The following is a 14,176-nucleotide window of genomic DNA, read 5'->3' as shown; positions in this document are numbered from 1 at the left end:
AAAATTGTCAATTGACAATAATTATAAATGATTCGTATTTATAAGTTATAATAATCAACATATTCACGTGTGCTTTTATTAGATTCGTTGTTATGCATTTTTAAGAATATCAACTTTTAATTATTTCCTTACTTATTAATTAAATAAAGATATTAAATATTGTAGTTGAAAGTACAAGCCTCTAGTAAAGCTCAATTGTTGTCTTGCGAATAGGTAGGGTGAATTTGTTTTAGGTTTTTTTTTTTTTTTTTTTTTTTTTTTTTTTTTCAATGGGAAAAGAGTTGAGTTTTTATTCCTTCTAAACTTTTCTTGTACATGTATTCAATTGATTCAAACTAACTATATGTAAAGGATGAAAATGAAAAATCTTAGAATCTGATCTATCTAAATCAAGTAAGTTTAAGTCTTTATCAACTAGACAAATCCATAAGGTTGATTTTGACTCGATTTTTTTTAGGTAAAGAGAAGGCGTCTTATTGAACTAAGATGTTGTTCATATTTACTGAACTGAACTGATTGGAGTTGAACTAAACTGAGTAGAGCTGAAATGAATATTTTATGAGAGAAGGAAATTAGAAGTTGAACTGAACTGAGCTATGCTCTTTGGACTAGAACTGAACTAAACTATACACGTTGGAGCTGAATTGAACTGAAATTAAGCTGGAATGAACCGACCCTAAAACCTCTAACAACTAAATGTAACTTGGCTCAAAAAATATATTGTGTATTCATTTGCGACCGAATGAATGATTTTTACTTTCTTGAACACGTCACATAATAAACTACTACTCCCTAATTGATTAAATAATACGAAATCAAATAATTAATTACAGTACTTAATTAAATTATACCAGTACTAGTGTACTATACTCAATGGCTTTATATTAACATGATTATCCATAAAATAAATAAAAAAATATCTAAACAATCCTTTGAAAATATCAGCTTGCGTATACCAAACCATTTCCCAACCCCCTTACGCCTTACCCCACCCCATAATCTCTCTCCAATCAACAACCATTGATCATTTCAACACAACACGTGTCAAAATCACACCGGCTCAACGTCCCAATCTTCTCGGCCTCATCAACCCATCATATAACACCACACAATACTCCTTCCACTTTCTCTCTCCACCAAACCTTCACTTTCTCTCTCCTCTTCCTTCAATGGCGTCGTCTCCTCTTCTCACTTTCTCTCTCCTCTTCCTCCTTTCTCTCTCCTCCGCCATCGCAACCTCTACTTCCGATGACGACATCATAATCCGGCAAGTCGTCGCCGGAGAAGTCGCCGGCGAAACCTCCACCGCCGTCGAAAACAGCAACGACGATCTTCTCTTGAACGCCGATCATCATTTCTCTCTCTTCAAATCGAAGTTTAACAAGAGGTATTCATCTCAGGAAGAGCATGATCGTCGATTCTCGATTTTTAGGGCTAATCTTCGTCGTGCGAAACGTCATCAGGCGATTGATCCTACTGCTGTTCATGGTGTTACGAAGTTTTCCGATCTTACTCCGAAGGAGTTTAGAGAGAAGTACCTTGGATTGAAAGGAGGTAGGAGGAAGCTTCGACTTCCTTCTGATGCGAATAAGGCTCCTGTTTTGCCTACTGATGGTCTTCCTGAGGATTTTGATTGGCGTGAACATGGTGCTGTTACTGAGGTCAAAAATCAGGTATTCATTCTTGAAATTCATTGTATTTTTTGCTTGTTTAATCTTTTTTCAGCTTTATTTTCCTGTGATTTTTGTGTTTTTTCTGTGGAATTATCTTCTGATTACTTTATTTTACTTTTTGATGTTGTAAAGTAATATAAGCTAATTTTGTGAGAGAATCAACTATTAAGCTGCGAAAAATTCAATCAATAATGAACGAAGTAGTTCAAATTATTTAATCTTTTTGCAGCTTTATTTTTCTGTGAATTTTGTGATTTATCTGTGGAATTATCTTTTGATGATCTGATTATTATTTTGATGCTGTAAACCTTTATCTGTTTGTCAAATTTAGCAATAATATTGCGAGGATTGTTATTATGCTTCGAAAATTAGATAAGGAATCAACGAAACAGTCAAAATTGTTTAAAAAGGGGCGATGATATGATACGAATAGTTGATTTTGATGATGATATCTAGTAGTTTTAATACTGTTTAACTAATTTTTTGATAGTTTAGAGGAATGATATATAGTTGACTTTATAATTCTCTTAAACAACTCTTATTAATTTCGATTGTAAATGGATTAGTATAACTGCAACTTGATATAATGTGTGTTTTGTGGAAAAATTTCAGGGTCAATGTGGATCATGCTGGTCTTTCAGTGCCACAGGAGCATTAGAAGGTGCTAATTATCTTGCAACTGGTAAACTCGTTAGTCTGAGTGAGCAACAATTGGTGGATTGTGACCATGAGGTCAGTGCTCTTGCTGTTTCTTCGAATTCAGTTTCTATATGTGTATATGCTATGATGATTATTAGCTTAGGATAATTTTGGATGCTAAGTTTCTCGATATTTTTTCGTGGTGGTAAATATATGCTTATGATGTTATGTACTTATGTAGATACATGGTCTTGTTTGATGATGATGTTCTAATGTTTATGTTGATGTAGTATAAGCTAATACGAAGTACGGAGTATAAACTTGTTGGATGAATGGATGGATGGGTTTTAAATTTATTAACATTATAGTCGAAAAATATAAGCTTATGATGTTATAAAGATAGTGTTTTGTTTCTTGATGATGCTCTGTCCCATTACTCTTTATTTCTTAGTTGTATTCCCGATTTTTTCTTATATTAGAAGAAAGGTATCAAATTACAGTCCTAATGTAAGAGAGTTGTCAGTTGTATATTTTTCGCAAAGTTACTATGACTTTATGAATGAGCGTAGAAAAGAAACAAATAAGGCATCTTCTAGGAAGGACACTGTGCAACTCTTATCCCACATGTTGTCTGTATATTGTTTGGGACTTTATACATCTCTGAACAGTAAAAAATCTTATTGAAAGTTTAAACCCCACCAGTACGCTTGTTTTTATTCTTCTTGAGCTTGTAACATGTGATGCATACATATTATTTGATGGGGTACTATGTCTTGCCTGAAATGGACAACTCAGGTTTTCATGCCTATATATGTACACCATTGATGTGCACATGATCTTGATTAGCTGCTCATGCTTCCAGCATTCTTACTTAAAACCAAGCTAGGTACTTTATATTAGTTTGCATTGACGTGGCCCTTGGCGGATACTGAATCCATCTGCTATGTAATGCTAGAAGAAGGGATTGACAGTAATCAGTAATGCTATTGGGACTTGGGAGTTTTGTACTTAGCGATCCATTTATAATATGAAGTAGTCATAATTGCTTCTATGCTGCTCTGCCTTTTGTTTCTTTGAGCATTTAGGACCAAGCCTTTCTGCTTATCTTTATGTATTGAAGTGAAGGTTCTAATGCATTGTTCTCTTTTTGCAGTGTGATCCTGAAGAACGTAACTCATGTGACGCTGGCTGCAATGGTGGTTTGATGAATAATGCGTTTGAGTATGTATTAAAGGCTGGTGGTATTCAGCGTGAGGAAGACTACCCTTACTCGGGTACTGATCGTGGCACCTGCAAATTTGACAAAAGTAAGGTTGCTGCTACAGTCGCCAACTTCAGTGTTGTTCCCCTTAATGAAGACCAAATTGCTGCCAATTTGGTGAAGAATGGTCCCCTTGCAGGTATAGATCTATGCCGGAATGTTTCATTATTTTGCCTCGTCTTTTTAATCAATCAATCAATATGGTGTTGCTTAAATGGTTTTTCTTTTTGTTTGTTGCAGTGGGAATTCATGCAGGTGCCATGCAAACATATATTGGTGGAGTTTCTTGCCCATTGATCTGCTTGAGGAGTTTGGACCATGGAGTGCTATTGGTTGGCTATGGGTCTGCTGGGTATGCTCCTATAAGGTTCAAGGAAAAGCCATACTGGATCATTAAGAATTCATGGGGCGCTAACTGGGGAGATCACGGCTACTACAAAATCTGCCGAGGCCACAATGTCTGTGGTGTAGACTCCATGGTCTCGACTGTAGCTGCTGTGAACATTCAATCTACCCAGTAAAGTTGAGATGACTTTGTTGGCATTGTCCGTATTATTAGTGGACGACATCCATTTGTAAATACACGTTTGCTGCAATTCCAATTGCGGTGAATTTGTTTAAAGCTTCTACATTATATCTATCTTAAACTGTAGTCCTCGAGGAGCATTGAGTGACTTATATTAGGAAGCAAAACTGGAATCATATGTAACTAAGTACGCTTTTGGTTTTACGCTGCTTTATCCTAGCATTATTGTGTTTAACAGATAAAATTGCTGTGTATGACTGGTGTATTAGTTTTGATAAAATTGCCCTAATATGCTACGCCTTTAGTTTAAGGAGTGGCACGTGTTACTACGATGTTACATATTGTGAAATGTGAATGGCAAGGACTTGGAAAAATCACAAATAATAATGATTTAATAAATGACTATAATCAGTGGTATACAAATCTTGCCTGTAGATTTAAAGAATATGAAGTTAAGATGGAGCACTGTTTTAACTACCTACAAAACTTTACAAGATTAATCATAACTCGTCAGGTGCACCAAATAGCAAAATTGTGACTTGGCTCGAGATTTCATTGTAGGTAGCTTTGAATTACATGTATAGTGTATAACCAACTTCTAGCGCGTATTCTATGTAGAAAGAACTTCCAGTATGCTTGACTTGTTTACATGGGATCCAACCATGCAGTGATGTCAATGTACATAATCTGCTACCAGCGATCAGGATGGCAACCGAAAATCAGACCTGCCACACCAGTAGATCTCCAACTATGTTATACATAAACAACACAGATGCAAAGCCAGTTGAGGAAGTTGTCAAAGGTTATATTCCTAGCCCAGCAGCTACTGAAATCCAAAAAAGTAATAGTAGCATCACTCATCTTCGTCATCAAGACAAAATGAGAATGGTTGAAACTTATAACCATCTCCCTCGAAGAACTTATTCTGAAATTCTACCCAGTGAAGCCGCATAGCATGTAGAAATGCACTGAGAGTTTCCATCACTAATAGCACTCCAACAGTAGCAGATATAAATACAATAATACCAATTGCGAGGATGAACATGTTGTTATACCCCCAGGTCAGAAGTAGCACTTTATCAAAAAACACACTTGATAATTCTGAATGCGCAAGACTGCAGACAAGTAAAATAAAGTCGTATAAACCTCTACACATTTTCAATAATAAAAACAGCATCAAGTCTAGTATGAAGTTTATTTTGGGACAAAGAGATTGTTAATAGCCTACCTAAGAGCCCATAAACGTAGATATGAAGCTGTATTTGAGACTGCTCCAAGCACAAATTCTATGGTGTGTATTAGTTGGTGAACAAAAATTTCACTGAACTCAAATTCATCATGCCCCCCGTGTGAATCATGCTCCATCTCAAAATCCAAGGAATCATCAGCATTATCAAGAAGTCCATAGGAATGACCTCGGTGTCTCTGAAGAAAAAAAAACATGATAATTTACAGGGTGGGACATCAGAAGTTCTCAACATTACATTGCAAACAAAGCTAAAAGATTGCAAAAGAAAGTACACTAATTAAATCATTAAAAAGTTGTAAAGTTAGCATACTTCTTCATGCTGCTTCTTCAAAATAAAAGGCTTTGGAAATAGCATCCATGGTACTGAAACAATGGCCAGCAAGAGCAACAGAATCTGGCAAGTCAGGGCAACAAATGTCAGAAGTCATGGCACCAATCAATCTTCTGGGAGGACTATGATAAAAGTATAAAGACGTAAAGCAAGGTTACCTGAAAAAATTTCTGACCAAAAAATAGTTGATTCTCCCCAAGGTCATCAGTAGGACTAAGGAACATGTATATTAGTATATGATATAGATCAGCTTTAGATCCAGTGCACCATTTGATAATGATGAGGAGTGAAAGGTAGCCAAATAGACTGTTCAAAAATATGATCTGGGGAACAAACTGATACCTGGACAAGCAGTTTTCACAAGAAGCATTGTCAACAAATGAGGGGACGATATGTGCATCTAACAACACAAGAATGTTAATTGAAAATTTAAGTCATTCTTTTGATTACCAGACATTCAGGTCACTTTTGAAGAATTTTGCGTTACAGTAGCTTAATATGATCCCAAGGTTCATGTGTGCCACTCCCAGAAGAATTGACATTTTCATCTTCAAAGAATTTAAAAATGGCAACTCACTACGGCTCCCGTGCCATACAGGATCCACCCCAAATGGGTATGTATCACGTACTTTTATCACACCAGACGTAGAAGCATCCCTGCCACATACATAGGACCAATTCATTAATTACTGAGGTTTTTTTTTTTTTATTTTTATTTTTTTTTTTTTTTTTTAAGCACAACGCAGAAGGTCAAAGTTCCTACCCACATGAAGGATCACGGCAAGCATAGGCAGATTTTCCAAACAGCTCAAATGGGAGAGAAAAGAATTCATTATAAATCAATCCAGTGTATATTGAAAATATAGCCATCATCATGATTAAATAACGACCACCAAATGCCATCTGCATGATATCTCCAAGTTTCTGCTTGTAACAAAAGCAAACAAAAATAGAAATTAAAATTAAAAATATCATAAGTAATTACAGAACAAGAAAGGCAAGTTGTTGTGTTATCTAGCAAAAGGAAAAACAATCCCAATAAAAGACAAGTCCCTACGGTAAGACAGGTTATAAAATTATATAGCACCAGTATGACACATGCTATACTGGAGTTAAGCTACCTACAAAAATTTTTTATGGACCTTGGTATGATGACTATGATCAAGAAGCTTAAAGTTATGGTGGTGTGGAGTGTGAAGCATATAAAAGTTAACACTCAAATAACAAAAACCAAACAAATTTCATAAATAGTTGCACATAAATCATACTTCACTCTCAAATGTTATACAAAACATTATAAATAGACATGATGACGATCCCATATCAAACAACTACATTATAACTTGAATATGTTCATTGCAGAGAGTAGCGATCAATGTAGTTAATTTATTAAGAATCAATCATCATTAGCATCAGGATTAACCCAATGCCTTGAGCTCACACCCGTGGCAGAATTTGGTATTTGGAAGGGGGGGGGGGGGGGGGGGGTGGATAATCAATAGGCCCTTTATCTAAAACAACAATCTTTGGTGTTTTGTTACTTGAAAATAATAAGAAAAGCACAAAGAAATATTTTCCAAGCGTTTTAAGTACAAAATCCAAATTTAGTAGAATTGTTAGCCTACGATATTGGACATAACAAAGGTAAGACATTGAGAACAGTAAGCATTGTCAAACAAGATAATAGAAGCAATATCTAAAAGACTAATTTATAAGTCTAACTCAAGAATTACCCTACTCAATCCAAGTCCCACACACAGCTAGCAACTCAAATGGATTTTCACTTGTCCTTAAAAATTATAGCTTAATGGTCAAACACTTCTAAAAGTCCAAGTAACATAGATGAAACAAAATCATTACCAGGCCTCAAGCCTTTTTTTGGTGTTAATGCTTCAAAGATAAAACCAAGCTATAAGCTAAAACTCAGTAAGTACAACTTTGACCGATCAAGAATGTAACTAGAATAAAATTTCAAGAGAATCATCTTACCTGACTGGAGAACTTCTTTTCCCTCAAGATCAAGTACATTGTTGCTAATAATAAACATATACCATGGCCCCAGTCACCAAACATTACAGCAAATAGAAAAGGGAATGTAATAATTGTGTATACACCCGGATTCGCTTCTTGGTACTTAGCAACTCTGCAACAGAGCATATCAGAGTATTATTGACCAAAATTGACTAGGAATCAAGTTGAAATAGACAAACTTTTTTCCTTTTTTTTTTTTTTTTTTGGGGGGGGTGGGGGGGGGGGGGGTGGGGGGGGGGGGAGGGGGAGGGGGGGTGGGGTAGCAACACTGCAATAAACCAAATAAGAGAATTATTCACCAAAATTGCATAGGGATCAAGCTGAGATAGATCCGGGGGTGGGGCTAAAAAGGAGCTGTATGCAGACGATGCTGAGAAGTTGTAATTCACATTCACAGAAACTATGCACCAGTCCAGTTAATTATCTCTCAGCCAATAACTTGAAATTAATTTGCAACTTCCCATGTAGATAAAGTTCAAAATAGCTCTTTTCATATGCATGGTCAAATTATGCTCAAAAAGAATTAGATGCAAAATGGATTTCATGAAGTAAAATACCAAATGGTGAAAGAATAAAGGCCCTTGTTCAACTTCTCATTGCCAAGTTCCATGGGAAAGGGAAGGTGGATAAGTTTTGCTCCATGGCATAACCCAAAGCCAAACTCAGACAGTGTTTTAAAAGGCACTCCCAACCTATCTAGCTATATATATACTTCCCTAAAACTCAAGGTGATGCATAGGTATTGAATTTGGAGTCTTGGAGGACCAACAAACTAACAGAATATTGAGAGTTCTAACAAACATTTAACTTATTGTTATTAATTTCAAATATTGCACCCCAACACAAAACTCACCCGTATGCATCCACAATTTCTTGAAAAGCACTAGTGAATTTGTTTGTGCGAAAAAAAGTTGGTGGAGATTCCTTTGTTGGCAGAGTGTGGAATATTGACCCCACTTGTGAGTTGCTATCGTATGTTGCTTGTTCCAGTGTATCTTGAATCTGTGAGGTTGATTGTAGATCAGTCAGAATACAATACAATTTTTCTCAAATATATAGCCCTGTGAAGAGTAAGAACAGCTGATTTCAACACTCAAATCACAACTTAAACAATGACATGGTAATCAGTTCTGACCTTTCTTGTCGAAAAAACTGGACACCAGCCTTCTGCAACGAGGCACTTCTTTGTCACATCTATACTGAGCATATTCAAGGTATGATAAATGGATTTCTCCTTCTTAACCTACAAACAAAGTTATACCAAAATAACAGCAATAATCAGTGACTAAATGTAGGTCTGCTAAAGAGTTTCTTGACTAGTGAAGACAAAAGGGAAAGTTGCGACAAGAAATGAAGTTATACCAATATAACAGCAATAATCAGTGTCTACTGTAGTTTCTTGACTAATGAAGAAGAGGGGAACCAGTATAAAAGCAACATAAGGACAGCTCTGCTGAATACTAACCAAATGATGCCATTGTTCAATTTGTGATCCAATGGTGCGCAAGACATTGTCACGGTGATCATGACCAACATCAATAGTAGTTTTTAGCTCAGTCAGTCTTGCAGTAACCTACCAATGAAATCATCAATGATGTTAGTTATTTCAAATATTCACATGAATGATCAAACAATAATTTTTTCAGTAATCAATGTACACAATAGCGGCAATATGTCTTACCAACAAGCAAACGTTTCCAACACCTGATTGAACACTTAGGCTCCATAAATGTTTGGACCCATATAGGTCCTTAAAATTAACTTCAATAACTTTTTTTCAGTAATCAATGTACACAAGTTCTCATAGCAGCAGTATGTCTTACTAGCAAGTAGATGCTTCTAACACCTAATTGAACACTTAGGCTTCCATAAATGATTGGACCCAGATAGGTCGTTAAAGTTAGCTTCTTCTATGTCCTACAAACAGTAATAAAGACTCTAATTTAACTTCTTCCTTTTATCAAATCACCCCACTCCAGGAAATAAGAAATTTCTACAAATATTTTATATGAAAAATCAAGATAATAAACTTATTTTTCAAGGAAAGATTTGCCTATCCGTAGAAGGCAATCTAACAGTATGCATTATTTTTCAAAGAATGGATAGGGTCAATCGGTCAACATAGACGACTAAATTTAGATTAGTTGATTTAGATCTAGTCTATATGATATATTACTAAAGTCTAAAAATGTTTACCTCAAAAACTTACGATTCTAAGAATGAAAAATTCTTTGTTTTAAATAATATCAGGTAATCTTCCTACATTTTTTTTTCCCTACAAATTTGTTTAGGTCAATTTGAATTGGTTATGAATAATATTGGGTTTTATACATGCCAATTTAAAAAACCAGAGGAAAATGCATCACATTGTTCTGAGCTTGGCTAGGGTCAAAGACAAGCTAATGTACTCTCTAATACAGGACCATACATCAAATGGTATATGTTGACAATTTTTCCTCCCTTAAAAAACTTGGCTGGAACTTCAATATGACCCAGCATCAGTGTTCCCAAATCACTAAAAATCTTTACAGCAGAAAATAAATACTCCGTATATAAAATTAAGTCAAAGCTGAATTATACAACAAGTAATACCTCTTTTAACATCTGCTGTTGCTTTTCTGGCTCATCAGAGAAAGCATAACAATTCGCGGCAAACGCATCACATATTTTTACTATTTTGTTTTTTGCCCTCTCTCCAGAGTAGAAGATCACAAATACATTTTTATCAACCTGCACAATCATATAATGCCAACAAATAATTATAAGAAACTAAGCAGATATCTCAAATAAAGAAAAATTAGTGCAATAATACGAAGATCCTCATGAAACATATTTAGCATAGCAGACATGCTTGTAGGCTTATATCACATTGGAAATTAAATAAATGTTGATTCTGGCCGTTAGACTGCATGAATAATCACATTCCTTTTCCACTCTAGTTTGGTGAGAGATGTGGAGAGCTAAAGGAAAAAATTCACAAGATCAAAGGAGAGACACATTTAAATGATTAAAATGTTCACCTTGTGGCCTGATGCAGGGTCAACTACAGGGTATTCAAGTACCGCTTGCTTCAGAAAAACATTTCCCCTAGTTGCCCGAAAAAGAATTCTCTCAAATGCCATTGATTTTTCTCTAGGGACCAGACCACAGATGAACCCAAGCCTGTACTGTTTAGATGGATCAACCGTCATTTCCTGAATAAAACTAAAGTTAAGCATCCTCCAGAAAGATAAAAAGAAACGTATTTTGACTGAATTCAGGGACAGCAGCTATATTTACTTGTTCTCGTAATAAAGGACTATCAATTGATTTTTCACCCAAGTGCCCTGCTTCAAATTCTGTCTTCTGAGCTGCTGTACTAAAGGCTGAATGAAAAAACTCTGCAGCCTGAAACAGTTTAATCTTTAATATAGTACAATGACTTCAACAAGATACGTAGAAATTCGGTTAAAATTTTGATGAACTGCACTTCGGCAGAGGTGAGAGTAACAAGAAGAAAAGCCAGATGCGACTCACTATGTTTGGCATCAAGTCATAAAAATTTATTGCATCAGCATCACGATGGAAATTGAACTTACCTTCAGCAGCACCAACTTAAATTCTATAAGCTCATTGTATGTATGCTGTAGGTTTTCACTATTTGCATTCATCTCTAGAAGCTCAGTCTCAAGTTCACCAAGTTTCATCTGGTTGTCAAATTGAGTTATTATTCCCAAGAAGAGGACATTGTAAAAAGAGAAGAGGGAAAACTTAATTTTGAATAAGAAAGACAGGCTTAAGCCCATATAGCATACCTCTAATGCATCCAAATTGACACTGTCACTTGGAGAAAACCAAGTTGAGGGCAGTAAACCAGCTTTATTCATCTGCTCTTTAAAAAACCTAATCTTGCGAGCCATTTCCCCACATCTTTTAATCTGGATTAATGAACAAAGTCATGAAAAATTGAAGTTAGAGAGAGAGAGAGAGAGAGAGAGCAAATGACAAGTATAACAATTTAATATTGAGTCCCTTTACCAAGAACAAATTTTATAACCATGCTAACATTAATGGAAAGCCACACATTTTGCTAATTAAATAAGTTCATGAATTTGGGATTTGATGTTCTTACTATTGTCATCTAATTCCCATAATAACTCCTTCAAAATCTCGAGGCAAAATCATGCTAGGATGGGTTTAAAGTTCATTGGAAGATTTCAGATTAAGCTCTTCATGGAGAGCAGGCAAAACAACTCAGGTAAAAAAAAAAAAAAAAGATGACATTATTTTCTTTACCCCAATTTCCCAAAGATTCAAAATGGATATCAATTCATTCATATAAGGAGCTGCTAACAAGAACTGTGTGGAATCACAATGATAGCAGAACGCACCTGAGCAGCATAAGTCCTCTGAAATGGGCTCTTTTCAGCATTAAGCTGTAACAGAACAAAAAGAAAAGAGTAGTATCAATAAAAGGTCAAATGATCACATTGAATTGTGAACCAAAACCACAACTTGTATACATTATAATGACAATCATAAATATTAATTGCAATAAGTGTTGCCGATTGTGTGAGCAAAAGGCAAATATGATTTTCTGTTAATCTCTCTGTGTTCCCTTCAGAATGCCGACACTCACTGAGCCAGAAGTCAGCCATGATCAGCCAAAAGCTCTTCAATACGAAGTATAATTCAATATAATCCTCCATTCTCCACCCAAAATGAATCCGAAAAAAGTGTGTACTCTTGATCCAAATATCCAATGTACATTTTTACTCCTCAGTCTGCTTTTTAATACCTCAATCTACTATCTGTGTTCCTATATAATCTAATTCGGCTTTAACCATTTGGCTACGTAGAATTATGATACTCAACACATTTAATTATAAAAGGTTGATGTCCTCAAAATATATACTACCTCAGTTAACTGTTATGTGCAACTTTGGGGTATAACTTGTGAGATATAAAATATTCCAAAGTTGAACATAACATTTAACGGAGGTAGTATTGATTAAGACAACTCAAACCGTAATGTGATCGAAGTATAGTAAGTAAATATTGCAAACGTACAAAGTGTGTCGACTAAATAGAAACTAAGTTAGTAAATCAATATATTCTGAATCAATTACCATTCAATATACACCGATTTACCGAATCAATGATACAATGCACCATAAACCAAATGAAACAATCAAAATCAGAACAATCTAATAAAAAAAACTCCAAATAACTAAATTTATAACACATTATACTTGATCCAAATAACTTTATCAGCTCATTTCCCAACAAAAACCAAACAATATAATCAAAACTCAAAATTCACAAATAATATCACACATTATATTTAAATCAAAGATCTTACATCTGCATTATAATAGAATAAATCAAAAACATCATAAAAATTGAAAACTTACATCCTTAAATTGGACAATAGAAAGATCGCCAAGATACGAAATTGTACGATGAGCAGATTCAATCGGAATAATCAACTGAACTAACTGCATTTCTTCTGATCTCATTAGATCCATCTTCGGCCAACTGCTAGTATCCAACATTGTTGTTCTTCCCTAAATCTGTCGATTTTCTGAAGATTCAAAACCCTAATTGAAGAAAAATCAGCTCTGAATCTTCAGAAATTCATCGATTTTAATGAAACTGAAAATCGATCAGTTCATAAAATAAAATTAGAGCATCAAATTAGATTTTATAGAATTAATTGAAGTGGAAATTTATTGGATGGTTGATAGACCGACTAATGAAAAAGAAATGAAAGATTGTTTTCGACGCTTTTTAAGCTTATTTTAACACTTTATATTTTTTGGTGTCTTAAAATGTAAGTTTGAATTTGACTTACGACCGAGAAGGAAGCGACGATGAAGGTTCGACTTCGGAGTTTCACTAGTCACAAGAACGCGCCGACAATTTTTATTTTATTTTATGAAACTTTAGTTTAATGCAAGATGAATAAATAATTCTATATATAGAATGTTATTAATGTTTTGTGTGATTTTAGTGGTTGATATCTTACGTTGGATAATTTAATGTTTGTTTGATGGTTTTGTATTACTACTAATTTATTTTTTTTAGGTTTAAATGTATCGGATTTTATGAACGTGTAAAATGAGAGGCGGATTCTAAGGTTATTGAACCAGTGATATGTGACCTATCATACAATGACTCTTCTCGTGTGGTTTTGTGTTTCTAATAAAGTGATGTGTTGTTTACTTGTTTAGTTGGATGATAGTGAGGCCGAAGGGCAAATGAATGTGATATAACATGTTGAGGATTGATTGAGTTTATGTGATAGTATGGTACTTTATATAAATCTCTCTTTTATAGGAAATACTCCGTATATTTTAAGTTCACAAACAAGATCGTCCAAATAGATTGGATACTAAAAGTAATTAGTAATAGGAAATTTTGTGTAGAACTACCCTAAAGATAGGGTCATTTGTGAACAACTACCCATTTTTTTTTATTTGTTTTG

At 34.8% G+C, this 14,176-nt stretch overlaps 2 protein-coding genes across 2 annotated transcripts; one reads left to right on the top strand and one right to left on the bottom strand.

The window, feature by feature from the left end:
* Positions 1-1,125: 1,125 nt before the first annotated feature.
* LOC145639373 (cysteine protease RD19A-like) lies at positions 1,126-4,353 on the top strand. The gene is made up of 4 exons (XM_081690602.1): positions 1,126-1,673; positions 2,286-2,405; positions 3,466-3,712; positions 3,814-4,353. The coding sequence occupies exons 1-4, from the start codon at positions 1,170-1,172 to the stop codon at positions 4,092-4,094; spliced, it is 1,152 nt and encodes a 383-aa protein (XP_081546728.1). The 5' UTR covers positions 1,126-1,169; the 3' UTR covers positions 4,095-4,353.
* Positions 4,354-4,464: 111 nt separating this feature from the next.
* LOC145639372 (V-type proton ATPase subunit a3-like) lies at positions 4,465-13,516 on the bottom strand. The gene is made up of 17 exons (XM_081690601.1): positions 13,104-13,516; positions 12,081-12,125; positions 11,505-11,627; positions 11,289-11,396; positions 10,990-11,097; positions 10,731-10,904; positions 10,303-10,440; positions 9,176-9,283; positions 8,846-8,953; positions 8,564-8,712; positions 7,669-7,822; positions 6,443-6,603; positions 6,130-6,336; positions 5,838-6,021; positions 5,659-5,742; positions 5,328-5,524; positions 4,465-5,214 (listed from the first exon to the last, which is right to left on the bottom strand). Exons 1-17 carry the CDS (start codon positions 13,242-13,244, stop codon positions 4,953-4,955), a joined length of 2,451 nt encoding a protein of 816 aa, XP_081546727.1. The 5' UTR covers positions 13,245-13,516; the 3' UTR covers positions 4,465-4,952.
* Positions 13,517-14,176: the final 660 nt, after the last annotated feature.

This window comes from Chenopodium album, chromosome 7 (genome assembly GCF_948465745.1).
Source record: "Chenopodium album chromosome 7, dcCheAlbu1.1, whole genome shotgun sequence".
NCBI classification, from domain to species: Eukaryota; Viridiplantae; Streptophyta; class Magnoliopsida; order Caryophyllales; family Amaranthaceae; genus Chenopodium; species Chenopodium album.
Note: the sequence above shows the minus strand (reverse complement) of the source record. Positions and strands in the feature narration are given on the sequence as shown.